The following is a 27,365-nucleotide window of genomic DNA, read 5'->3' as shown; positions in this document are numbered from 1 at the left end:
GGCTGTGTCCCTAAACCAATTCTTTCATCTTTACCAGAGATCGACTAGCATGAAAGGCAAAGTATGACCAGACTGACATTTCCTCTTGTCCAGGAGAAGAATGTATTCCCAGAGACTCAAGTTTGCTGACAATTTTAATATCTAGAGTTATTTCAAATGAGACTAAGTTTACATCAGGTACTATAATAAGAAAAGATTCTTCGAATGTTGTATTTAAAATAGATAGTTCTCAACACTTTTCCAGTACAACTAAACTCACAGACAAAGAGATTTTAGGAAGAATATAAAAATGTCACAGCCTACGCACTACATGGAAAGCATATGACTGTCATTGTCAAAAGAGATGAGTGAGATAGAGGACAAATTCAGTTTCAAGGTCAGATAATCTGTTAACTTGACTTAGTATAAAATTGTTCTTTAGGGGATGTGCTCCAATGACTTGGGTAGATTATTTTACATGACAAATTTTAATCAAACAGCCAGTGCTTTCTATCAAGATATATAGTAATGTGACATGAGATCAATTTAGGATAGAATGTTTTGAGAAGGCTTTAGAAAAAAAAAAATTCCCTTATAGGGGGTTGGGCAGGAGATGATACAAGGTCAGATTTGAAATGAGCTCATGTCTCACAAAAAGATTAGCAGCCTGGACAGATTTATCTTTGTGAATGAAGTCTTTTAAGGTATCTACTCTTCTAAGAAAAGTTAGGTCACAAAACAAGGGAGAGAAACAGCATATTAATCAAATGATCAGGTCAGACAAAAGTTACAGTACTGGATATGATAATTACAAGTCTTTGCTTGGGTACACATTCTAATTCTAGTCACCTAATAATATTAATATAAAGTGATGTAAAAGAAACTCCCAAATACACTTGTTGTAAGGGCAGGCCTCTGGAGCGTCATATCAAAAGTATCCCTGGAAGAAACACAGGACTTAGTGTGATGGAGTGGTGATTTCTATATTTGGATAGGGTGTGCCTACACTAATGAGGCTTTTAGGGTGTCATATCAGGCCAGAAAATTTAAAACATCCATAACATTTCAAGTAGGACATGTGCCTTTTAGAGTGGATGCTCTTAACCAAGAGGACTCATCACCCCAGGACTTCTTGTTTGTTAGAACGCATAGAGGTCCATCTTTAGAGACTGATTCTGAAGGCCCTAAGAGAGGTCCAAGGATGAGCATTCAGGAAATTATTCCCAGGCCACTCTAATACACACTCCTTGTTATGAATCAGAGCAAAATCAACCACGCAACAAACAAACAAAAAAAGTATTTTGGAGGAAAAGTCAGCACATTTAGAATTTCAGCTCAGTTCTGGTACTTATGAAACATGTCTTCTTAGAGAGGTTCATGTAACCTCTGAAGACTATTCCCTCAGCCATAAAACTAAAATAACAGCATCTCACCTTCCTTGGTCATGGGATCAAAGGAGGTGCAGTACTTATGTATGGCTACAGAACATGTCACTCCAAAACTCAGGGGCTTTAAGTAACAAACATTTATTACCTCACAGTTTCTGTTGGTCAGGAATTAAGTCCACCTTAGTTAGGTGCCTCGGCCTCAGGCTCTCTTACAAGGTAGTAAGTAAAGTGTTCACCATAGCTGTATTGTCACATGAAAGCTGAACTGAGGGAGGATCCACTTCCAAGCTCACTCACAGAACTGTTGCCAACACTTCGGTCTTCACTGGCTGTCAGCTGGAAAAATCAGTTTCTTGACTAGTGACTACTCCTACAGAACAATTTACAACATGGCAGCTGGATCCTCTCCGAGTCAGCCAGTGAGGCGGTAAGAGAGGGTGAGCAAGAGGAATTAGTAATCTTTTCATAAGTTAGCCCCAGGAGTAGTGCCGCATCAAATATCCCATCACTTCTGCTTTAGTCCATTAGAAGCAAGTCTTGGGCCCAACTAACACTCAAGGGGAGGGTCTCCAAGAAAGGAGACCACTGGAAGCCATCTTAGATGCTGCCAACCACAAGAGATAACAAAGGTAATGTTCTGAAGAATAAGAGACTTATATGTCGAAGCACATTGCAAATGAAAAAAAAAAACTAATTATGGCAGAATTTTGAGTTATGAAAATCTACTTTATGGAAAACATTCTGAGGATTTGCTAAGAAGTGTTACCTCCTCCTCTCTTATCTCAGATGTGTCACACTATGGCATTTTTTTCACCATCTTTTTCAGTCTGACACATCTGTGAACTCGTTAGTCAAGAAAGGATGAAAAGGAGGGTGAGCAAACGAGGGACCTCATGACCTACCAAGTAACACTCTGTGACAATTCACAGTTTCATATTTATCATAGGAAGTAGTACTGTAATGGCTATAAGGAGCATGGGGAAAAAACAACAACAACAAAAAATCTAGAGCTCGATTAAATTGTTTCCCAGACTGTATTTTCTAGCTCAACTTGGTGATAAGCCTAATGAAAATTTATGTGATCACTGTGGCAGTTTTAAACCATGGCCCCAACATTCTTAACACTCTTCTCATCTAGAACTGGGGTTTACATCACCTCCCTTTGACTGCGGATGAAGAAATGTGACTGCTTTAATGGATAGAGAGCCACTAAATGACTTCTGAGGTTAAGTTAAAGAGAAACCATGCAGTTTTGTCCTGGTTCTTTTAGTACACTCACCCTTGGAACCCAACTTACACCACGAGGAAGCTGAAACTAACCCACATGGAGAGAACCTATGCAGGACCTTAAGACTCTATGAAGAGAGAGATGTTTGCCCAGTTCCCAGCTGCACCAGATTCTGACTATTCCTGCTCCAGCCACCATCTCTCTACAACCATGTGAGAGACACCAAGTCCATCAAATCCAGAACTGCCCTACTCAATTCCTGATCCTGGAACTAAGACAAAAATATTTTAAAAAAATGACTGTTGATCTAATCCAGAGAATTTTTTTGTTTTTGTTTGTGGGTTTTTGTTTTTGTTTTTGAGGTGGGGGTAAGGGCAGAAGGAGAGAGAGAGAGAATCTTTAGAGAATCCACTAGGTGTGGGGCCTGATGTGGGGCTTGATCTCAGGACCCTGAGATCATGACCTGAGATGAAATCAAGAGTAGGACACCTTACTGACTGAGGTACCTAGGTGCCTCTAACTCAGAGTTCTGAGGGGTCACATGACAAGAGTTAACTGCAGTAGTCAGTGAGTAATCACATATACTGACAATAAAGTCATGAATAACAAGATGGTAATATAAAACAGGGATATATTAGTTTAAAACATTTCCCAGAATTTAAGACTGTTAGACCACAGAGAAGAACAATTACCTCCAGAAAAGTCTTTGGTAAAGACTGCAACAATTGGGAAATATTTACAGGTGGGTGGATATGCCTAAAAGCAATCCTGTGTTCCTGTTACAAATCATAGCAACTAGTAATATAGCACTTTAATTTTATAATGTCTCAAATTGACAATCGATTAACAAGTGTTGTCAGCAACTACCTTCTTCTCTTTTCATGATACTTACAAACCATTTGGCATTACACCAGCACTGCAAATACCATCCGTTCCCCTCCACGTCTGCCCTCCCATATGCACGTCACTGTTAGCCCCATCCCCTCCCTTCATTTCTGAATAATGTAAGATCATGATACCTTTCCATTCCTTTTTACTTCTCTACAATATTTAGCCAGATCTTCTTCCCTTTCATCCCGTTTCTTCTATCTTATCTTTCAGCAAAGCTTTTCAACCACATTGCCAAGACACCTCTCTGTCACCCATCTGTTCTTGCCTATTCCAATATTTTGATCCATCAAATGAGCTGTTTTTAATCTTTGGTGTTCCTTACCTTACAAACAGCCTCATCTTCATTATTTAAAAAAATATTTATGACATACAATAAAATTTATAAATTTTGTCTTTTAAAATACCCCTAAGAGGATATCTAATCACCTTCTCTCAGCCATTTGCAGAGAAGTTGTCTATACTCAATGTTTTTAATTTTTCACTTACTCTTTAAGCCCACTGTAATCTGACTTTAAAAACACTTGGAACTATTCCCTTAGAAGTTACCAGCCAGGGGCCTCTTTTCAGCACCATCTTCTAATGACCTCACTGTAGTATTTGATGCAGTTGATAATCTCTCTTTCTTGAAATTCCTCTACTTTTGACTTTCCAAAAAAAAAAAGTGCTTTCTGGCTCTCTGTATCCTCTAGATATTCTTTCTTTTCTCTCCTTTAAACCATATTCTACTCTCCAAAATGGAAACATTTCCCACTTTCTTCACTCTATACCAATATTTCTGGAGAACTAAATCAGGAAGCTCAAATCCCTAGCTCCAACATAATCCCAACTTGAAACATGCACAGAGGTGTACTTCCAACTCACTTTTTTAAATTGCTCTGATGTCTGAATAGTAATGGATAAAGGAAGTTAATGCTTTACACAAAGTAAGGACTTCTCACAGAAGGAAATGCTTTATATGAAGGAGGTCAAATAACAAGAGTATTAAAAATCACATTGATGCACTAGAAAGAATGATCCTTAATTTACCAAATTCAGGCATAAGAACTCTCTGATTTGGATACTATTATCATTATGGACACACAAGTTGCTATTTCCTCCATCTAAATGATGCCCAGTATTTGCACATCTTGGGTTCTTCACTACCTTTACAAATATCACCTTCTGAGAGAAACCTCCCAGACCACCATATGTATCTCTCATGCAACATTTATGAGACACATTATACATTTATTTGCTTATTATCTATCTTCCTTCATAGGAATACAGGATCCAAGAGAACAGGGACTTTGTTTTATTGCACTGCTATCTCTCCAGAAGTAAGAAGAACATTTAGCTCATAGTAACCACAACAAACATTTGTTGAAGAAATTAATACCTTAATGGAAAAGTGAATGATTTAATGAAAATACTCTCATTTTCCATTTATAGAAAGTTTGCAACACCATAATGTAAATGTAAGAATACTCAAAGTAAAAAATACTTTTTTTCACCAAGTGAGCTAATTCAAATTTCTACATAACGACCAGCTGATATTCAAATAGAAGTTTCTTTACTAAAATTAATGAGATTAGCTATTCTATAATGGGCTATCATCCTGTCCTTGTTTCTTTTTATGACAAATGAGCCTATTGCAATTTGCTACCAAAATTTCTATTAGCTTATTGATTAGCACAGAACTTTTTTTTTTAAGATTTATTTATTCATTCATGAGAGACACACACACACACACACACACAGAGGCAGAGACACAGGCAGAGGGAGAAGTAGGCTCCTCACAGGGAGCCCGATGTGGGACTCGATCCTGGGACTCCAGGATTACGCTCTGAGCCGAAGGCAGACACTCAACTGCTGAGCCACCCCGGTGTCCCTAGAACTTTCTTTTTAGAATGTTTATCTAATGTCTCCCTATATCAATCACTCAAATGTTATTTCTTCCACATCTTCACTTTCATTGGATCTCTATCATTTTTCTTCCATGTGGTCTTTTTTTCATAGAACCTTGACCTGGGAGGATCTTAGGATATCATTCATCCAGGGGTTCTCAACCTCTCTTTCAGCAGTGAGATGTGTTTCATACACAAAATCTTAATAAAGGCAGAGCCAGGAATGGAGTGGCTGAAAAAAGTGTGTCTCCCTTGAGCCTACCCCCCACCTTCTCCCTGAGACACTGAGGAGAATTTTAAGCCTTCTTTGAAAACCATGAACAGTCCAAACTTTTCTAATTAAACTCAGATGTATATTCTGTGTCGACTCTTCAATTTCTTTAACAGGAAACCCTTCTCCTCTGGTCTAAAAACATTTAATGAGCAAATACAGTGTGCCACATGCTGTACAGGCAGAGCAAGAAACATATTGAGGGAACACAAAAAGGATTGCTAACCCCACCCACTAGCTAAATAGACCTGAATTGGTCTGTAATTTCCTGGAGGGAATGATTTTTTTTGTCTCCCTCCTTACTTATCTTCACCTCTCTGCTGCTCACCCTTACACTGACTTTTGTGTCACTGCACTGATTTTCTCCTGGTCTAGCTTCCCTACCTCCTCCCCAGCCTCCACAAACTACGAGCATCTGTAAGGTTAAGGCAGCACTCCACTGCATTTCCCCCTCCAACTTTTCATTATTCAAAAACTAGTATGGTTTGGGACCCAACTTTGTCTGCTTTGAGTGAACAATCCCTGAGCTTCAATCTCTCTCCTGATTCTTTTCTGTACGATTTGTGGGCATCCCCAACTGGAGGTCCTCTGCTGCCATAAGAAAGTCCAGTAACTTGAGCTGTCTTTTTCTTCCTCTCCGGGGGCATTCCTTTTCAATGTTCCCATTATTTTCAATGATCTCACTAATCACTTTGTTTCCCAAGGTTGAAACTCTGAAGTGATTTTTTTATTCCTTTCTCTTTTGTATCATTTATATCCAAGATGGATCACAACAATTTTGCAACATCTTTTTGATGAGAAAATGTAGCCCAGTTGACAGTACTTTTGAGGTGAGCAGGGACTGTGTCCTACCACTGACTGTAGGCACAGTGCCTGACACAGAATAAGTGCCTATTAATTCTTGCTGAAAGAATAACTGAATGAGATAAAAATATGTGATGCTTAATGTAGCATAAAAACCGCAAGCAAATTATCTAGTAATACAGCAATGTGTTAGTACATTTGGGCACATTTAGAAGATATTACAGTATAATTAAAATAATATTTTTGAGTATATATTAATGGCTTGGAAATTGCTCCCAATTTAATGTGAAAATAAAGAGAAGTGGATACAAAACCTATAAATTTATTATTAACTCAATTGTGAAAACCTAGAAAAGGAAATACAAAAAAGCTGGGGTGCTAGGTGGCACACTCAGTTAAGCATCTGCTTTTGGCTCAGGTCATGATCCTGGAGTCCTGGGATGGAGCCCCAGCTCCCTACTCAGTAGGGAATCTGCTTCCCCTCTCCTTTTGCCCCTCCCCCTGCTTGTGCTCTCTCTCCTCCTCTCTCTCTCTCAAATAAATAAAATCCTTTAAAAAAAAAGATAATACAAAAAAGCTTAATACTGGTTAGCTCTGAATGATGATTTTTATTTATTTTCATACTGTTTTTAAATTTTTCTGCTTTATTTTTTATAAACTTAACACTCTGAAAAAGATTTGCCACCATGTAAATAACTCTGCCTGTTGATAAGGCTTGAAAGAAACATGTACAAATTAAAAGAGGCATTTGTTTCCAGGGTGGGAGGTATTATAATTTATCTCCCTGATTGTTTTTCTCACATTGGCTTTAAAAATTATTGAATGGGACACCTGGGTGGCTCAGTAGGTTAAGTGTCTGACTTGATTTTGGTTTAGATCATGATCTCAGGGTTGTGAGATGGAGCCCCACTCAGGCTCCCAGCTGAGTGTAGAGCCTTCTTGGGATTCTCTCTCCTCCCTCTGCCCCTCACCCCCGCCCTCCTAATCAGCACTGCACTTCTGTGCGCTCATGTGTGTGTACTCTCTCTCTTAAAAAAGTAAACTATTAAAAATTACTATTTAATATTTCCAATATCCTTCAACCCAACACGTATTGCTTAGTTCCCTACAGTGTTCATGTAGCTGAATTTACCATCATATACTGTATTAATTTTGCTAAAATGCCATTTTAACATTATTACTCTGGTTAAAAAATTATATTATCTCATTATTACTTTATAGCTAAAATAAGATATAAAGTCCTCACTGTATCAAAGTCTGATCTTGAACATCCAATCTCACCTTCTACCCATACCAGACAGACACCTACTGTCCCCACTTTACTTCTGTACCATTGCCTGATATCCCCATCTCTCTTATTCCACTTCAAATCTTATACTCTCTTCAGTGCTTGACAAAAATTGTCTTAGCAATTTTCTCTTTAAACACCCACAGCCTTTATGCATGATCCTGTAATATCATGCATTTTTAGAGTTTAAAAAGGTTAAAGCTGCAAGACCTTATTGAAGTCATTTAGTTCAACTCCTCCCTTTACAGATGCCGAAACTGTACCTCAATTAGAAAAGGTGACTTATCCACGGAAAACAGTAACTCAAGATTAGAACCCAAGATTTAACTATTGAGTTCAGTATTTTAACTAGTACAGGATCTGCCACTGTTACTGGGTCTCTCTTCTGCTGACAAATAACTCAGTAATTATTTATGACTGTTTATTTGTTTTTAATTTTTAAAATTTATTTATTTATTCATGAGAGAACAGAGAGAGAGAGAGGCAGAGACACGGGCAGAGGGAGAAGCAGGCTCCATGCAAGGAGCCCGATGTGGGACTCTATCCCAGGTCTCCAGGATCACACCCCAGGTTGCAGGCAGTGCTAAACCGTTGTGCCACTGGGGCTGTCCTGACTGTTTTATTCTTTGTTTGTTTGTTTGTTTTTTGTTTTTTTCTGACTGTTTTATTCTTAAAGATATCTCTTGCCTGCCCACTTTGATGACAGTTTCCCCAGGCAGACACCATGGCACACAGTTCCTTTACATCTCCCTTGTATTTAGTGCTGCAAAGTTGAGTACTGAAAAAGTAAGCCAGGAATAACCTCAAGCAAATCCAATAGTGGTACTGGGGATACAATGTGTGATCCAGATATTCCATCTTAACAATGTGCCTCGTACAACCAATTGGATGGTAACAGCCATCAAAGGTAATGGCCACCAACTTTCTCTTACTTCCTATATGGCTATTCTAGGCAGTCATGAAACATCACGGTTATCACTCTAGCTAGGAGCCTGGAAACGGAGCCAAGATGAGGAAACAAGGACTAGAACTGAATTTGAAGATCACATTTTTACGTTAGTCCATTGTAAAACACAGAGGCTTAAGGAAGGATCTGATTCAAAAGTCTAATAGCTTTCATATAGCTTCAAGTGGCTCTTTTCACACACACGCACATATATTACACACATACACATATGTATTCTGAATGACATATATATGAGGAAGAGGAACATTTTAACAACTGTACCAATCAAGGAATGTACAACAGGTTAACAAACTGGTGGATGAAATTTCATGGCAAACCTGAAGACCTAGAAGACAGGGAGAGGTGAGATCCTCAGGGTTATCAACATTCAGAGGCAGGGAGAACAACAATGGCCCCCACAACAGATTCATGCCAGCTCCTCTGTCATGGCTGCTCTATATTGGGCCACAAGCCACACAAACCCAGAAGCATCTGCCAAAGGTCTCAGGCAGCTGTGCAAGCATTCTCTGCCATTTGTTCAGCTGTCGTGAAATGAGAGAGACACATATTCCCAGGGTTCCACCAAGTGGATTTCTTTTTCAATTCCAAACAATGTGATTAGAATACAATTTTTTTTACTAGTTCTGATTTTTGTCACTCTGAATATATATTTACCAGGATGAATACATCTACTGCTTATTTTTGCAACTAACACAGGTGAATAGAATACCTCATGCCACAGTAAGAAATAGGTAATGCTGAGGAAATGAATATAAATCACTTTTTTCACCTAACATCAGTTACTACTTAGACAAGCAGGTGCCCATTCACATGGCAATTCAAAATGTCTTGAATATAATTTGTCAAACTTCCATCACTTCCTTCCTTTCTTGCATATGAGCATCACAATTTCAAGGAAAATGATTTAGTGGTTGAAATCTCAGATTGTAGCAGAGCCAGCTCACCTAATATATATCAACGCAGTTATTAGGTTGCAGAAATAAATTCAATGCACTTGTTAAAAATGTAAACTGCTTCTTTCCACCAAAGGAGGGAAAGAGAAAAAAGACAAAACCTTCAGAAGAAAAAATATAAGGACTCTACTGAATGGTCTTTGTTGCCTTTCATATTTGTTGTAAAGACTTAGTGTGTGCGAGTTAATTATATTAGTTACCTTGGATAGCAAGCTATTAATTTTGTTCTTCAAAGTTATTAACCACCTTTCTATACACAGTTCACAGATGAATGGATGGACTTAATCCCTGTATTAAAAACAAACCAAATAATCCCATGTTTCATGACTTCTCAAAGTTGATTATCTCCTTGGCAATGCTTTACCAGAGGCCAGATATAGAATGGCCACTTTAGAAGAGTCTCTGGCAATTTATATGAGAAGCCTGTGAAAGTGGATTTAATCACACTTTAATAGTAATTCAGATTCAGACCAGATATAAAAGGTTACCAAGTAAAAGCATTTTTTTCCCCAGTGATTCAACTATATTGGGCTAGTAAAATTTCTTATTCCAATGACCGTACAGCTCCTGAGAGAGGCTGTTTGTTTGATGGGACATACAGCTTTTTGCAAATTTGAACAATTCTGTAGAGAAAAAAGTATTTAATGTGATAATATTTATTATCTCAAGAAGTTTGTAGATTTCTCTTTGAGGTCATGTCTCATTCTTCAGAGCAAAACATAATATTATTTAATTCTAAAGCAGGAATTTTATATAGACAATGATCTTTATCTCCTAATTACCAAAGGACATTTTACTTGTTAAAATCATTACACATGTTAAAAAAAACTACAGTCAATGAAGAAATTATTACCATCAATCATGATGTTTATCTGCATTTAAGGGCTCTGTGCTCTAATGGGAGCAAACAGTAGTTTCATGTACCAATATTCGAATGGGAAATCTGTAATGATCTATTTCTTTGATTTATTAAAAATCTAGTCATACCTCAAAGGTCTCTGAATATCCATAAAATTAGGGAACTATTCCCATAAAATTAAAAAATAATAGGCAAATCTGCAAACAGGAAGCAATCCAACAAGATAATCCCTATCACAAATCACTGCATTATAATAAAAATAATATATGAAATGAAAACTTTGACTAAGCTATAAGCAATAAAATATGCCTTTATGAAACTCATTTTTTGGTTCTATTGCTGTAGCATATATTTCATTTACATAACTATTTCTTTTCTTTTAACTTCATCCAGAAATAATGCATATATGAAGACATTTCTTTCTATATGATTCCTTTTTGAAGTTTTCTGATTTCAAATATAGTAAATTAGTGATATTGTATAAAAATTAGGAATTAACAAGGTTATATATGCATTATTCAATAATTATCAGAGAGTGAACAGGGTGAAACTAAAGTTTAGGAAATTATTCTCAGAATTTAGTATTATTATTATTATTATTATTATTATAGTTGAGCTTCAAATAAATTAAAAGGGTAAATATTTGAAGATATGTTTTAGTATAAAAATCTATATGATGCAAATCATAGCCCATTGAGATTCCTTCTTCTGCTATTTTTTTCAATGACACAAAATTTTATTTTATTTTTTTAATTTTTATTTATTTATGACAGTCACACACAGAGAGAGAGAGAGAGAGGCAGAGACACAGGCAGAGGGAGAAGCAGGCTCCATGCACTGGGAGCCCGATGTGGGATTCGATCCCGGGTCTCCAGGATCGCGCCCTGGGCCAAAGGCAGGTGCTAAACTGCTGCGCCACCCAGGGATCCCATGACACAAAATTTTAAAAGTTCATTATATTTTTAAGAAAATAGTTCTGGAAAGTAACTGAATGAAAAGAAAAACTTACATAGAAAATAGGAAAAGAAAACACTTATAAAAAATGTACATTTATGTAAAGGACCATAAAATGTTAATAAGGAAATTTAATTTATTCTTAGGTGGGAAAACTCAATTTTGCACATTTTCTTCCTAATATAATCTACAGGCTCAGTACAATCTCAATCAATTCAGTAGGAGATTTTCTTAGGAACAAGGAGAAGGAAGTGTTTCATGACTTTAGATGAAGGGATCAAAGTGTAACAACAGTCAATAAATTTATGAAAATTAAATGTTATTGAATTAAAGACTTGCAATTCTAATAATTATTTTTAACTAAAAGGATTAGTTTGCAAAGGATGCATCTAGCAGCTTTTCATAATGGTTAAAAATTGTAAACAAGCTATTAATATGGGGCTGATTAAGCAAATAATGTCTTGTCCATGCAATGAAACACTCCTTTGTCATTAGAAATAAGTTTCTGGATTCATTTTTTCAATGAAAAATGTTAATTACATATTGTTAAGTGAAAAAAGAAAGTTACAAAAGGTATATAAAATATGATTCAATTTTTTTAACGTGTAGAAATGGATATATATAAAAATATTAAATGTGGTTTTCTCTGCTTACTAGGACAGGGTGATTTTTCAGCTTTTATACTTTTGGACACTGGAAATTTTCTGCATAAAGATGCATTGTTTATATAATCATAAGACATTATTTTAACATTTGGTGTGGGAATTTATGCATAAAAAATAAGTAAAATTAGGAACTCCTCAGTGGTTCAGTGGTTGCGCACCTGCCTTCAGCTCAGGTCGTGATTCCGGGATCCGGGATCGAGTCCCACATCGGGCTCCCTGCGAGGAGCCTGCTTCTCCCTCTGCCTATGTCTCTGCCTCTCTCTCTCTCAGTCTGTGTCTCTCATGAATAAATAAATAACTTTAAAAAATGAGTAAAATTAAAAGGAAAGTGGATACAGACAGCTTCTGGGAGAAGAAATCAATATACCAACACTTGGAAGAAGGTTTCTATAATATTAGGGACTCTGCTATTTGTCCATCTGCTATGATGTACAGGGGCACTGGGGTATAGCATACAAGCATGGAGGAATCATCTGTGCTTTGATTCCCTGGTTTCCATTGTTCATTTTTTGTAATCATTTTACTGCTGATGTCAAGGTGAATGCAGTAGTGATGGAGAATCTCAACTCTTTTTTTTTGTTTGTTTTTAAGATTTTTTAATTTATTCATGAGAGAGAGAGAGAGAGAGAGAGAGAGAGAGAGAGAGAGAGGCAGAGACACAGGCAGAGGGAGAAGCAGGCTCCATGCAGGGAGCCCAACATGGGACTCGATCCTGGGTCTCCAGGGTCACACCCTGGGCCGAAGGCGGCGCTAAACCGCTGAGCCACCCGGGGTGCCCAGAATCTCAACTCTTATCACTACACCCTCCTGGGTCCTTAAACTTAATATGAAAGCTATACTTTAGTGCTTCGTTTGCATAACTAACATACATGCTAATATGCTAAGTTTCTCTCTTTCTATGGTCCATACTAACACTTGCCCCATTGAGTTCATATGAGAATTTAATTAAAGAAGGGACAAGTATGATAATGTGGTTGACTGCTGCAATACATACAGCTTGAATCCTTTTACCAAAGACCTTAATTTGTCTAGCTCTGATTACATGTTTTAAGTAACAGGTTTATATGGATATTAGCTAATGTGGAAATTCTACAGATTAAAAATATTCACTATTAAATGATTGGATAAAATAATAACTTACAGGGTATTAACTATGTGCTAGGCATAGTTTTAAAGGCATTTTATGTGTTTTAAGTCAATTATTCCTTGAAACAACCTATGAGATAGGTACTGTTATTAGCCTTTGTTTCTCCCAAGGGAAACTGAGGCTCAGATAATTAAGTCCCTTGTCCAAGGTTACAGTGCAGGTGATAAACCCAGATCGTCTGGCACCAGAACACATTTTACTGTCTCTTTGTGCAGATTTTTAAAAATTGAAATGCTTTTTAAAATAGTTTTAGATTTACTGAAAAGCAGTACAGAGGATTCCTGTATACCCCTCACCCATTTGCTCTTTAAATCTTATTATGTTTTTTCATTTGTTTTTATTGAGGTTTGTTTGATTTGCCAACATAACACCCAGTGCTCATCCCATCGAGTGCCCTCCTCAGTGCCCATCACCCAGTTACCCCAACTCCCTACCCACCTCCTCTTCTGCAACCCTTTGTTTGTTTCCCAGAGTTAGGTGTCTCCCTCTCTAATTTTTCCCACTCATTTCCCCTCCTTTCCCCTATAATCTCTTTCACTATTTCTTATATTCTACATATGAGTGAAACCATATGATGATTGTCTTTCTCTGATTGACTTACTTCACTCAGCATAATACCCTCCAGTTCCATCCACATCGAAGCAAATGGTGGGTATTCATCTTTTCTGATGGCTGAGTAACATTCCATTGTATATATAGACCACAGTTTCTTTATCCATTCATCTGTCGAAGGACATCATGGCTCCTTCCACAGTTTGGCTATTGTGGGCACTGCTGCTATGGACAGGGTGCAGGTGTCCCAGCATTTCACTACATGGGGTGCAGGTGTCCCAGCATTTCACTACATCTGTATCTTGGGGGGGTTCCCCTTTCTACACATCCTCTCCAATATTTGTTGTTTCCTGTCTTGTTAATTTGTGCCATTCTCACTGGTGTGAGGTGGTATCTCATTGCGGTTTTGATTTCTATTAAATCTTAAATGGTGTATTTGTCACAACGAAATGTACGCTGATATCTACTAAACTGCACACTTTACTCGGATGTCTCTGGTGTTCCCTGATGTCTTTTTTCCGTTCCAGGATTCCATTCAGGATACCACGTGACGTGGAGTTGTCATGCCGCCCTAGCCTCTTCTGGGCTATGACAATTTCTCAGACTTTCCTTGTTTTTGAGGACCCTGGCAGTTTTGAGGAGTACTAATCAGGTATTGGGTAGAATGTCCCTCGAGTTTGTGTGATGTGTTTTTCATGATTAGAACAGGGTTAGAGTTTTTGAGAGGAGGACCACAGAGGTGAAGTGGCACATTATATCAGAGGTACAGTCTATCAACATGACTTGTCTGTGATGATGCTGGCCTTGAAGACCTGGTTGTTCTCCATTTTAAAGTTACTCTCCTTTTTCCAAGCTGTACTTTATGGGAAAAGTTATCAATCAAAGCCATATTTCAGTGGGTGAGGACAGGAGGGAGTTAAGCTCCACCCACTTGGGGGGGGGCATCTACATAAACTGTTTGAAATTCTTCTGCCAGAGCCCTCATTTTTAACCCCACTATTTCATATTGCTGCCGACATCCTATCGTTTCCTACCACTTTGGCACATTATGCATGTACAGTTTAAAAACACAATTCTTAACTTATTTCCTGCTTTTTCAGAGGTGCAAAAATACATTAGAATTAAATGTGACAACCCATAAATTTGTTTAAAATCATTTTCCACTAGCACTGTACAATTTGTCATCAAGGGATGAATTAGAAACCAATTTTTCTCAGAAGCACTCTGTAAAGAACTTACCAGAAATATCCGTTCAAGTTGATCCTGAATGTCTTTCATTCCTGGAAAAGCAGCAACTCCTTGGATCATTTCAACAAAGATGCAGCCGACTCCCCTAAAGAGAGAAGAATGAGTTATACCAAAACTCCAATATAATCTGGAAAATTAAATCTGGAATTAGGACATCTACTCCTATAGAGGAGAGACAATGAATAAATGACATTCTTAGTGAGTATCAAAGGCTGTGCCATGTACATCTAGACCCCATGTCTTTCCTTTCCCTCTCTGTCTGGTGTCCTGAAACATCCCTAATAGCTGCAGCTAGCTACACTGGGCTCAGAAAATGGTGGCAACCAATAAAATATAATACTCCATCTCATTTAGTGGAAGCAGTTAAGAAACTCCTTAGCCTGATCTAGAAAGCCTCCACAGTCTTTTTCAAATAGCCCTTTCCTACCCCGTTTTACAAATACTCTTTCTCCAGCTGTCCAGGAGTTATTGAAACTCTCTTTGCACCAAAATCATCTGTGTGTGTATGTGTGTGGGGGGAGATCTATTTAAAATTGCAAATATTCTGAACACAAACTGAAGAAATCCTTTTTCAATCCATCTAGGTTGGACCCTGGGTGTTGACTCAGGTAGTTCAGGTTATTCAGGGCAGCTACCATGAGGATCGCCAAGCTGGACTGATTGCCCATAGGCTAGGCGTAAACCCATATAGCTTGACTCAAATTGCTTCACTACTACAACTCTTTCCTTCTTTTATTTGCTTTTAACTTATCAATCCAACCCAGCTTCTATAATCTAATTTAAAGGCCATTTCTTCCATAAAGCCTTACATGAACACTCCAGCAGACAGAATAGCTCCCTTTATGAGTTTATTCTGTTAAGTTCTCATTTAACATATCCGCCATATACCACGGCCAACTTCCCTTCCTAGCTCAGCAGACTATGCTCATGGTCCTTATCTAACAAGGCACGCTAGCAGATCAGAAGACTTAGCTCCCAGACGACAGCGGCCTGAATCTAACCTAGTGGGAACAACCAATCCATAGTACAGGCAGAGAGCCAATGAGATACTTCTGCTGGGACTTTAAAGAACAATCACTTGAGAGAGGGATTGAAAAAAAGTAGCCTATATCAATGGGATAAGTCACATTAATGGCAGAGCACTAGCAAGAAGGGTCTTCATGCAGATGAAATACCCTGAAATGGCCTCGTTCCTGCCTTCCTAAGGACTGGATGTTCAGATAATCCGTTGATTTTGCTAGCATTCTCTACCTTCTAGCAATTCTCCAAGATATACATGTGTATAAATAAATAAATAAGTAAATAAATACACACACACACACACACACACACATTTTTTAGATGGTTCTACCTTAAATGGGTTTATGTTTCCTAAAAGTACTCTAATGAAATCATGAACATATTGGGACACTTCTTCAATTGCTGCATTCATATTTAACTTAGGGTGAGCAAAACCCTTGTGTCTTTAACTTATTTTAGATCCTTTTGAGGTTAAGGACAAGGGACTATATTTCTAGAACTGCCCCAGTTGTTATCACAGTTGTACATAAACAAAGTATAGAATTAAAGAAGTGATGCATTTGCAGAAATTTCTTCTCTATTACAGCACATAATTTCGCTCCAAATTAAACACTAAAAGTAAATAGAATCAAAATGACTAAAATCAAAGAAATGCTACTTTATATATCATCAAAATAATTCCATTTAAATAGCCAAGAATTCATTTTAAAATCAGTGTTCTAGGCAGATTGGGTTTAACACAAGTTGTTTTCATTTAAGATTTGAGACACAACATACTTTTGACAATCATTTTATTAGCATATTAAAATGCAATGATATTCTTATAAATATCAGTGCTTCAGATGCCTGGTTAAATCTAAAACTACCATTTAGTGGCTTTCCAAATTTTTACTCCAATAATTTTCTAAGATTACTGACCTACATATCTACTGTCTTCTTTTGTTAAAAATTTGTTTTTCAAGATTTATTTTAGAGAGATTGAGCACTAGGCAGGGGAGGCAGAGGGAGAATGAGAGAGAATCCCAAGCAGACTCTGCATTGAGCATGGAGCCCAATGTGGGGCTCAATCTCAGAACCCGAGATCATAACTCACTATCAGGACTCGAGATTAGGACCTGAGCTGAAACCAAGAGTTGCAAGCTCAACTGATCATACCATTCAGGTGCTCTTCTACTATCTTCTCATTTATGTTTACATAAAATATCTTAGATCTTAAATTGTACTGGCATCTTCCCTTTATTTTTATTGAACATTCAGAATATATTCTCTATTCACTACAATTTGTCTTTAGTCTTTCCCAGCACAAGCTAGAGCTCTGAGTGTGCAGACCCTCGGCAGAAGCCACAGCTGCCTCCACTGTGCACCCAGCTGGGCTGGGTGGTGAGGTGACCATTATACACACTTATCGGAAATGCTGTTACCCTGGCTTGGGTCTTATCATTTCCATAATGTGATACTTAGAACAATTAAAAGATAAATCTATGCTGCAATTTTACTCAGTTGGAATACGATGATACAGCATTTCCATAGGCTTTTAACTACTTAGCTGGCTAAGGAACATGGACTCTCATTTCTAATGGTCATTCCTGATGATATCATTTTCCAAAGATGTATGAGGATATACTAATAAAGCTGACAGAATTCCTTAAAGGATGTATAAATGCAGATAGAATGCACAAGAAAATTAGAAAGTAGAAGTATCAAACGTGTCAACATATTATAGCATAGCAGAATGCTTTATTACTGGAGCTGCCTTATTGCCACACAGCAATAAAAGCCCTTTAATTTAATATGAAGGGACTATTGCCTGCTTCACTTTTCCCCCCTTGCTACCCTCTATTACTCTGCACTCCCTCTCTCGATGGATTAAGCTGACTGCCCTATGGTTTACTGAAAGAGAATTCAATCACTTAAATTCTATACTTATGGTATATAATCTTATTTCAGGAAATGTCTCCTTTAATTTGTTGCTTCTTTGCCCATTTGAATAATTATGTAATTATCACCCACATAGTCTAAATTTTTCAAGAATAAGAACTGGTCACAAAGCTTACAATTTAAGCTGTCACAGAATGCAGTGTGTACAAACTCTCACACAGGATTAGTTAATCCTTACCTGGTAAGATAATGTATGAAAAACCCATCCATGCTCATGTATTCTTCAGTTCTTTCAAATTAAAAACTTTCAAATTTAATTTCTGCTGCAGATGTGTGATTTCTTCACCACGGTTCAAAATAAGATTTTAAGCATAACTGATAATTCTTTTTTAAGATTTATTTATTTATTTATTTGAGAGAGAGAGAGAGAGAGAGAGAGAGAGAGAGCAGGGTGGGGGTAGAGAGGCAAGGGGAGAGGGGGGAGGGAGAGAGGGAATCCCAAGCACTTAACTGACTGAGCCACTCAGGTGCAGCAGAATTGATAATTCTTTGTAATTATTATTATGGAGGGACAAGTTTTTATAGCTGAAGGTCAATTTGGGAGTTCTTATTTTGACAAAGTATACAAAATTGGGGCATCTGTGTGACTCAGTCAGTTAAGTGGTTGACTCTTAATTTCAACTCGGGTCATGATCTCAGGATCCTGGGATCGAGCCCTGTATTAGGCTCTGTGCTCAGTGAGGAGTCTGCTAGAGATTCTCTCTTCTCCTCTCCCTCTGCCCCTCCCCCTGCTTGCATGTGCACTCTCTCTAAAGTTAATCAATCAATTTGAAAAAGTATACAAAATTATGAAAAATTGAGCACAAAAGTGAACTCAGGATGAGAAAAGAAACCAAAAGAAATCACAAAGTTTTAAAAGCTAACACATATAACAAATAATATTAAGTTCAGAAAAATGATGTAACCTATTTATTGACTGACACACCTCTCTAATACTTTTCTTTCCATAATTCTGGCTGCATAATCTTTGATTACCTCTTCTATAAGAATTCTAAAATATTTCCTACAAAGAGAATACAGAGATAACTTAGTCTTTCCTCTAGCATAATGATGACTTTCCAAAAAAAAAAAAAATGGTGACTTTCCTTTCTGATAGTAGAGAAAAGTTTTCTTTTCACGGATCTCTGGGTGGCGAAGCGGTTTAGCGCCTGCCTTTGGCCCAGAATGTGATCCTGGGGTCACTGTATCGAGTCCCACGTCGGGCTCCTTGTGTGGAGCCTGCTTCTCCCCCTGCCTGTGTCCCTGTCTCTCTCTCTCTCTCTGTGTGTCTCTCCTGAATAAATAAATAAAATCTTTTTTTAAAAAAAGGAAAAGTTTTCTTTTCTTTCAGCTTCACTTCTCCTGATTGGCATGGTCATGTAAACTTTTTGGATTATTGTCAATTTGGGGAAAACTATCAAGTTTCCTTCATGTATGTGTGTATACTATAAACACAGTAATTCTAAAATATTCTACGTAATTCCCATGATAAATAGCAAAGAAGTACAGGAGGACATGCTCAGCCCAAGGTAGAAGAGTGTGGAAGAACTTGAACCCCTGAAGTTTAACAAGACAAGAAAAGTGGAATATGGTGCGTTATGGTGTGATGGCACAAGAGTGGAAATGGGGCATTCCAGATGCAAAAGCAGTACCCTATACATGAGGAATCTTGGGAGAGCCAAATGCTATTATGATGGCTCTGCTTAGAAAGTGGAAGAGAAAGTTAAAGAGAGCAGAAGTCCATACACTAGGCTAAGAATTTGCCTTTTATTCCTAGGCTTTGACTCAATTTTTTTCTGCATTCCAGGATTCATGATGGACAAAGCTCACCAACTGGACATACAGGTGAACATCCAGATTACAGGCAGATCAGAAGATAAAATAGTCTTAAGGACAGAAGCAATTACAGCCATTGGATGTAAAGCCACCTCATTCTTTTCCACTCATGGCAGCAAATGAATGAGACGACTCTCCTAAAAGCCCTCTCTCCCCTCCGGGGCTGGGGCGGGGGGTGGAGGGCGCACATACAATCATACACAGGGGTGCACAGACCACAGACCAAATCCTGCCTGGTGCCTGTTTTTATAACCTACAAGCTTAGAATGTCTTTTACTTTTTTAAATGGTTCAAAGAAAATCAAGATGAATATCTGACAATATACAAACATTATATAAAATTCAAATTTCAGGGTTAATAAGATTTATTAATTTATGTGTTGTCTATGCTGCGTTCTCATCCTCAGAGCAGAGTTGAGTAGCTGCTGCAGAGACCATATGCCCTGAAAACCCTGAAATATGTACTACTGCTCCTTTACAGACGAAGTTTGCCAAATCCTGATCTATGTTACCCTTCACTTGCCTAAAAGCATACTTGTAAACAGAAGAAATCATCTTCATCAGTTATGGAGAAAAACAAAAGAAACTACATTTATGATTATTTGTGAATAAATCAGTACTAGAAATGGGCTCTCAGACATGATCTGGCTTTTCACTATTTTCCTCAGCAGTTTTCCTGTGGTCAGTATGCTTTACAAGTTTCTGTGCATTTTACCAAAACACTAGTAGATTCTTAAAACATGGTTGAAGATGAATATTTTAATCTTAAAGTTTTTTTTAGAGTCTTTTTTTTTAATTTATTTATTTATTCATGATAAAGGGGGGGAGGTGGGCAGAGGCAGAGGGTGAAGCAGGCTCCATGCCAGGAGCCCGATGTGGGACTCGATCCTGGGACTCCAGGATCACGCCCTGGGCCGAAGACAGGCGCCAAACTGCTGAGCCACCCAGGGATCCCCTTTTTAGAGTATTTTTAAGTGAGAAATAAACTAGGAGCAAACGTGTAGGGTGGTTTTTAATAAAAGTGCTTATACAACCACTCCCAAAGGGATTTCTTCTCAAAATAGAGAGTTTGGGGAGTTGATCTGAATAATGGATAGGGTGAAAGGAGAATTCACTTTTATGAACTTTTTTTAGAAGTTTTTGTTTTGTGTTTAGGCCAAATTTTATTGTATGGAAGTACTACCATTTATTTTTATAAATATTAAAATTTTACCTGATAAATGAAAATAAATATAATATTGTGTAATATAAATATAGTTGCTGTGTTTGGAAAGGATTTCAAGTTATTTTCTTTCCATCTGCTCTTCTTCTATCCACATCAAACACCGGTGTCTCTATATTGATAAAGGAGAGGAATTAGATTTTTTTAAATTATATCTTAAGCTTCTTTCTACCTTAAAACTAAGAATGGAGACCTGTGTCAAGTCCCCACATATTCATCAATTTCATATCCATGAGATTTCTTCTGTCTGGTCATGCTGCTCTGCTTTCTTTTCCTGAAACATGCCATCCTCCTCCCCATTTTAGGACAGTGCATGAGCTAATGTTGCTCTCACAATACATTTCCCCTCATCCTGTGCATGGATAAGTGCCTCTTGTTAGTCTGGAGTCAAACAGCTCCTTTCAGAAATGTCTTTCCCAGCCACCATACGTAAGGCAGGTTTCCTTTTACTGCCCAGGCCCCATATTTCACCCTCCATTCTCTGGTTTGTTTCCTTCCTCACAAAGGATATTAACTCATCTCTCCTTTTTTGGGCTGTGTTTCCTCTAGATGGAAGACCAAGATCAGGGATAAAGTTGTGTTCATCATCTCATTCCTGGGGCAGAGCAGCATGTCAGCACATAGAAAGGGCTCAAAAATATTTGGTGACTGAATGAGTCCAAAGCAATGCAAGCCTCCCTCCCCTCTCCCTCTACTACAAAGTTAAGAGTGGAGCTAATTAACCTGTTTTAAAAGAGTAGGGTATAGGAGTGGGCATGGGAGGTGGATGATAACTTTACAATGGAGAAAACTGGCAAACCGGACCTTCATTATATGATCAAAGTTAATTAACATCATCAGAGATAAGTCATGTTGATAGCATGTACCCTCGACATGATATGATGAGAATGTCCACTTCACCTCTGTGGTCTTTCTCCCCAAAACATTAGACAAACCCAAACTGAGGGACAGTCTACAAAATGCCTGATTGGTACTTCTCAAAACTTTCAAGTTCATGAAAAATGAAAGTCTGAGAAAGCATCATAACCCAGGGGAAACTAAAAACACATGACAACTACATGTAATGTGGTATCCTGGATGGGATCCTAAAATACAAGAAAAGAAATTAAGAAAAAACTAGTGAAATCAAAATAAATCTGTTTAGTTCATAGCAATAAAACACTGTAGATTCATTAGTTGAGAAAAAAGGACCATAAGCACACAGTACATACAGTAATGTAAGATGTTAGCAACAGAGGAAACCAGGTGAGGAGTATATAGGAATTCTCTATTGTCCTTACAATTTTTCTATAAGTTTAAAACCTTTCTAAAATTTCAAGTTTATTATTTACAAAAATGAAAATGGACTGCATCTCCTTGGGACCTTATACAGAATTGGTCATTTTAAGTAGAAAAGCCATTGCATTTTGAGTTTTCACTATGTGAAAGAAAAACAACCTCTGTGCTTTCTGATGAACTTTTTCTTTTTTCTTTTTTTAAGATTTATTCATTTATTTATTCATGAGAGACACAGAGAGAGAGGCAGAGACACAGAAAGATGGAGAAGCAGGCTCCTCACAGGGATCCCGATGTGGGATCACGCCCTGAGCCTAAGGCAGACGCTCAACCCCTGAGCTACCCAGGCGTCCCCATGAACTTTTTCTTAGAAGCAGCAGGAGCCACCTAGAACTGCGGGCTAGACCGTGACATGTCAGTAAGGTTCGACGTGAAATAATGGGCAGCAAGCTAACCAGAGATGAATTTTGATATAAAGGTATTTGAAAATGCATATGCATACTCAATGGCAAATGAAAAATTTATCTGAACTATTAAGTTTGGGGCATCAGTGGGGAGTGTGAATGCAGAAAAAATGGAAGTTCTAGAAAAGGGGCAAAAGCTTTTCTCCATCAGAGCAGGGAAGAGCAAGATCACCACCACTTCTCTGGGGAGACTTCTTGATCTCTCAGACTGGGTTAGGTCCCCTAACTCCATGCTTTTCTGGTCACTTCCTGCAACTGTACTGTATTTACATATAAATAGACCAGAACTATCAAGGTTCTCAGAATCAGAATTTGGTCTCTTACTTTTAAAGACACAGTTCAAATGAATCAAAGTGGTTATGGCAATATAGCAGCCCTCCCAGACTTGAACAAAAGAGGATTGGTCACCAATGTCACCAGCTAAGATGCAATGTAATGTACCTGTTTATTAAAATCCTGTTGGATAACTATATCCTTCAACAAAAATAGGGATTAATTAGATCCATCAGCTCTTATACTCAAATAATATCTGCATTTGACATATGGCATTTCAAATGGAGTATACTTAATTTTCTCATGAAGACATTAATGTTACAAGATGTTAATTAACCCAGTAAATGATTATCTCACATTAAGAAGTATAAAACAGGACCTAGAGGTTATTATTTTTCTACTTGGCATTAATCTTCTTCTGGTCAGCAGAAATAAAACACTATTCTCCTTCTTCTTTAATTCTCAGGGCAATAGTTTGGTTCAGTCCTAGTACACAAAGTAGAAGGACTTTAATACTTTAAAATATAGTGCAATTAAAATCTCAAAAAATTTTTCTTGGATTTTCACTTCTAATCTCATCCATTTATTAGCAAAAGCTTGAGATTCCTTAGGATAGAAATCTTTAAGCAGACAGTGACAGTTTCATTTTCAAGTAGCAGAGCTTAACCAGAGTCTGGGAGGGATCATGGCACATTCGAGTATGTGCAGAGGACAGCGACCCACCCAGCTCACACCATCACCTTGAGGGGAGACCTGTCCCTTCCATACAGACTTCTCTAGCTGAAAGTTAGGAGGCCTCTACTCAAGTTCAAAGAATTATTTAGAACCATTCAGAACTATGCACATTGTCAAAACATTTGGAAGGTGGGCTGTAGATAAAGACAGGGTCAAGTTACTTCTGGCAGGAAGAAAGCAGATGAGCAGAAACATAATTCACTGCAAGTTAGTTCTTTTGCTTTTCTCTTCCAATATTAGGCAAGCACCAGAAATCTCCTCAAAGCCTATGTGTCAATTAGTAAAAAAGCATCTGAAGTTTTGCTTCTAACCCTTAATTGTGTATGCTAATCACATGGAGATCTTAGTAGAATACAGACTCTGACTGACAAGGTCTGGGCTGAAGCCTGAAATCTTGCATTTCTTTCTTTCTCTTTTTCTCTTTCTTTCTTTTTTAAAGATTTTATTTATTTATTCATGAGAGACAGAGAGAGAGAAGCAGAGACATAGGCAGAGGGAGAAGCAGGCTTCCCTATGGGAGCCTGATGGGGACTCGATCCCAGAATCCCAGGATCACATCCTGAGCGAAAAGCAGATAGATGCTCAACCACTGAGCCACCCTAGTGTGTGTTTCTTTCTTTCTTTCTTCCTCTCTCTCTTTTTATTTTTGTTTTGTTTTGTTTTAGAGAGAGAAAGAGATCAAGAGAGTGTGAGTGAGGATAAGGGAGGGAGAATCTCAAGCAGGCTCCACACTCAGTGCAGAGCCTGACTTGGGGCTGGATCCCATGACCCTGAGATCATGACCTGAGCCAAAATCAAGAGTCAGACACCCAACCAACTGAGCCACCCAGGTGCCCTGAGATCTTGCATTTCTAACAAGCCCCCTAAGCAATGCAGATGCTACTGGTCACAGGACCAGAAACTGAGGAACATGAATCTAAAGGAATCTAGGTAATTCTGTGTTTTTTTTTTTAAATTTTTATTTATTCAGGAGAGAGAGAGAGAAAGAAGTAGAGGCAGAGGGAGAAGAAGGCTCCCCATGGAGCAGGGAGCCCAAAAAGGGACTTGATCCCAGAACCCTGAGATCATGACCTGAGCCAAAGGCAGATGCTTGGCACCTTGTAATTGTATTTTGAAAGGAGCTTTATAACTCAGATTAATTTTCTGAATGTGTATTCAGGTTCCAGCCAAAGGAACAACAAAGAAACAGCAGACTGGTGAAGTAAATTAGATTAAATGCTAAACACAACCTGAATTTTACACACTGTGATGCAATACTAACTCAGAAAGGTTCCACATTAATTAACCTAATAGGTAATTTCATTTAGCCATGGTTCACTGAAATGCACCATTATGCAATTAAAGCTGGTATGATTTGATGCACCAAGGAGGCCATTTTTCTCTCACTTTTCTCTGCTGGATTTTATGTATTTGTAAAATGGACCAAAGAGTTTTGTTCTCTAGGAGGTTAGCTCCTAAAAGATCAAAATTTAAAAAAGAAAAAATTTTCCGTAACCTGTACGAAAATTCATTACACGTAATAGACGTGATCTTTTCATGTTGGCATTTGCAATATTTGAAAAGCGAAAGATTAAAAAATTACATTCCACATGCCCTTGGTGACTATTGAGGAACTGAATTGATTAAACTGTCACTCATCATTTACTGTGTGGTTAGTGGTTCATTAGGCACAGATAGGCACAATATATCTTAGTCAAATACTTCTGTGGAGCTCTCAAGAGATGAAAACAAAACTGAACCAAACCCTAGACTGTGTGTAAAAGCTCATCTCAGAAAACATTCAATCCAAAACAGATCTGAGCAGATCTTTTATGTAAGGGGAAACTCTAGGATTTATTTTTCAAACTCTGAAACAACTCTGAAAAGTTGTACTTACAAATTAAACATATCAGAACAAATATTAAACAAAAACGAAGAATGAAGTACAGAAAAGTTATTGTAGTTCAGCAAAGCCAAGGCCTAGGGTGACCTGCTGCTGACTTGGGAGGAGGTACAAGCTGGGTGAGTGGAAGCCACCTTCCCAGCATCCACATCTGAAAAGAAGACTTAGGAGGAATATTGAGAAGTCCACCCAGCTTAAAGTACCAATGGCATTAATGTTCCTTACATTACAATAATTCTTAATCATATTTTAATATGCATGTATCTAACTACACATTTTAGTATATATATTTCATTATACATATATTTTAGTACATATATATTTTAGTGTGTGTGTATATGTTTAATAATATGGCAAAGCTGTATTTTTGCTTTCTGGTCCAGTTACCTGAGCTAGAAACTCAAGAGTCATCTGAAACCCCTGCTCTTCCTGTATTACTCTCATTCCATAATCAAATTGTCATATTCTAACTATTCCTAAATATTTCTCCATTTGGTCTCCAGCCTCTTTCCCCCTCCCTCCATTCCTTCTTTTTTTTCAACTGCTTCTTAAATTGTGTTCTTCTACTTTACCCACAAATATCACCTATTTCACCCCTTGGTAGGACACTCTTGTCCATGGCATGGCCTATACGTTCCTTTACCAAAGTTTTGTCAACTCTGAAAGATGGGTTTGACATGTCAGGCCCAAGTAATTATTGTTTGATGACACCTTCTTTGACCTTCCCATCTCTCCTCAACTAACAACCAAGGGTAGGTTTATCACCTTCACCTCTGAGCTGCCAGTATACTAACTGTATACCTGTGTGATAGCTTATCACACTGCCTTTCCTTCTGACCATGAAGACCTGGACAGATTTTTCTTTTCTTTTTTTTTAATATTTTATTTATGTATTCATGAGTGACAAGGAGAGAAGACAGAGACACAGGCAGAGGGAGAAGCAGGCTCCTTGCATGGAGCCTGATGTGAGAGTCAATCTGGGAATTCCAGGATCGTGCCCTGAGCTGAAGGCAGATGCTCAACCGCTGAGCCCCCCAGGCATCCCCAGATTTTTCTTACCTTTGTAAGCCCCAGACCTGATCCAGTGTCTGGTACAATACAGGTGTTCAATATATATCCTTAAAATGAATGAATGAATGAATTACCTAAGCTAGTCTGAGGAATGAACATAATACACTGCAGTAGAGACAAGAACTTGATTTAGAATTATTATTATTATTATTATTATTATATTAAACACACAAAATCAGCTCAGTAAAATATCTAAACCAAATTTCACCAAAATACCTAACCCCTAACTTCATTTGTAAGCTACTCCAGCAGTCTCCATGGAAACCTCTGGTTTAGCAGTACAATTTTCTTGAAAGCTAAAAGAGCTGGAGGAAATATAGAGAATGCCTAAGACAATATTTTGATTTTTACATGTAAGGAAACTGCACTACGTGTTTAAATATCTTAGTTTTAGTCCCAGAACCTGAAGTGATGACTCTGAATCTTGGGCCAGTGATCCCTCTGTGATGATACCATGTTGTCTCCCTAGTTAGAACATGTCTATTGGTCAGTCTGGTCAGATTACAGAAAAGAAGAAACAGGGATGGCAAACTGGTCCTCATTACTGATGACACAAATGCTAACAAGAATAAAAATAAAACAAAATCAAATCTT

At 37.8% G+C, this 27,365-nt stretch overlaps 1 protein-coding gene across 3 annotated transcripts in view; it reads right to left on the bottom strand.

The window, feature by feature from the left end:
- Positions 1–27,365, bottom strand: part of CDK14 (cyclin dependent kinase 14) — a 564,290-nt gene that overhangs the window by 192,471 nt on the left and 344,454 nt on the right. For all 3 annotated transcript variants that reach the window (XM_055307507.1, XM_055307508.1, XM_055307506.1), the window contains one exon: positions 15,069–15,162. In XM_055307507.1, the coding sequence (XP_055163482.1) occupies positions 15,069–15,162 (94 nt within the window). The remainder of the gene's footprint in view (positions 1–15,068; positions 15,163–27,365) is intronic.

The sequence above is a fragment of the Nyctereutes procyonoides genome, unplaced genomic scaffold (assembly GCF_905146905.1).
Source record: "Nyctereutes procyonoides isolate TBG_1078 unplaced genomic scaffold, NYPRO_anot_genome, whole genome shotgun sequence".
NCBI lineage: Eukaryota > Metazoa > Chordata > Mammalia > Carnivora > Canidae > Nyctereutes > Nyctereutes procyonoides.
This window is presented reverse-complemented; position numbering and strand designations above follow the sequence as displayed.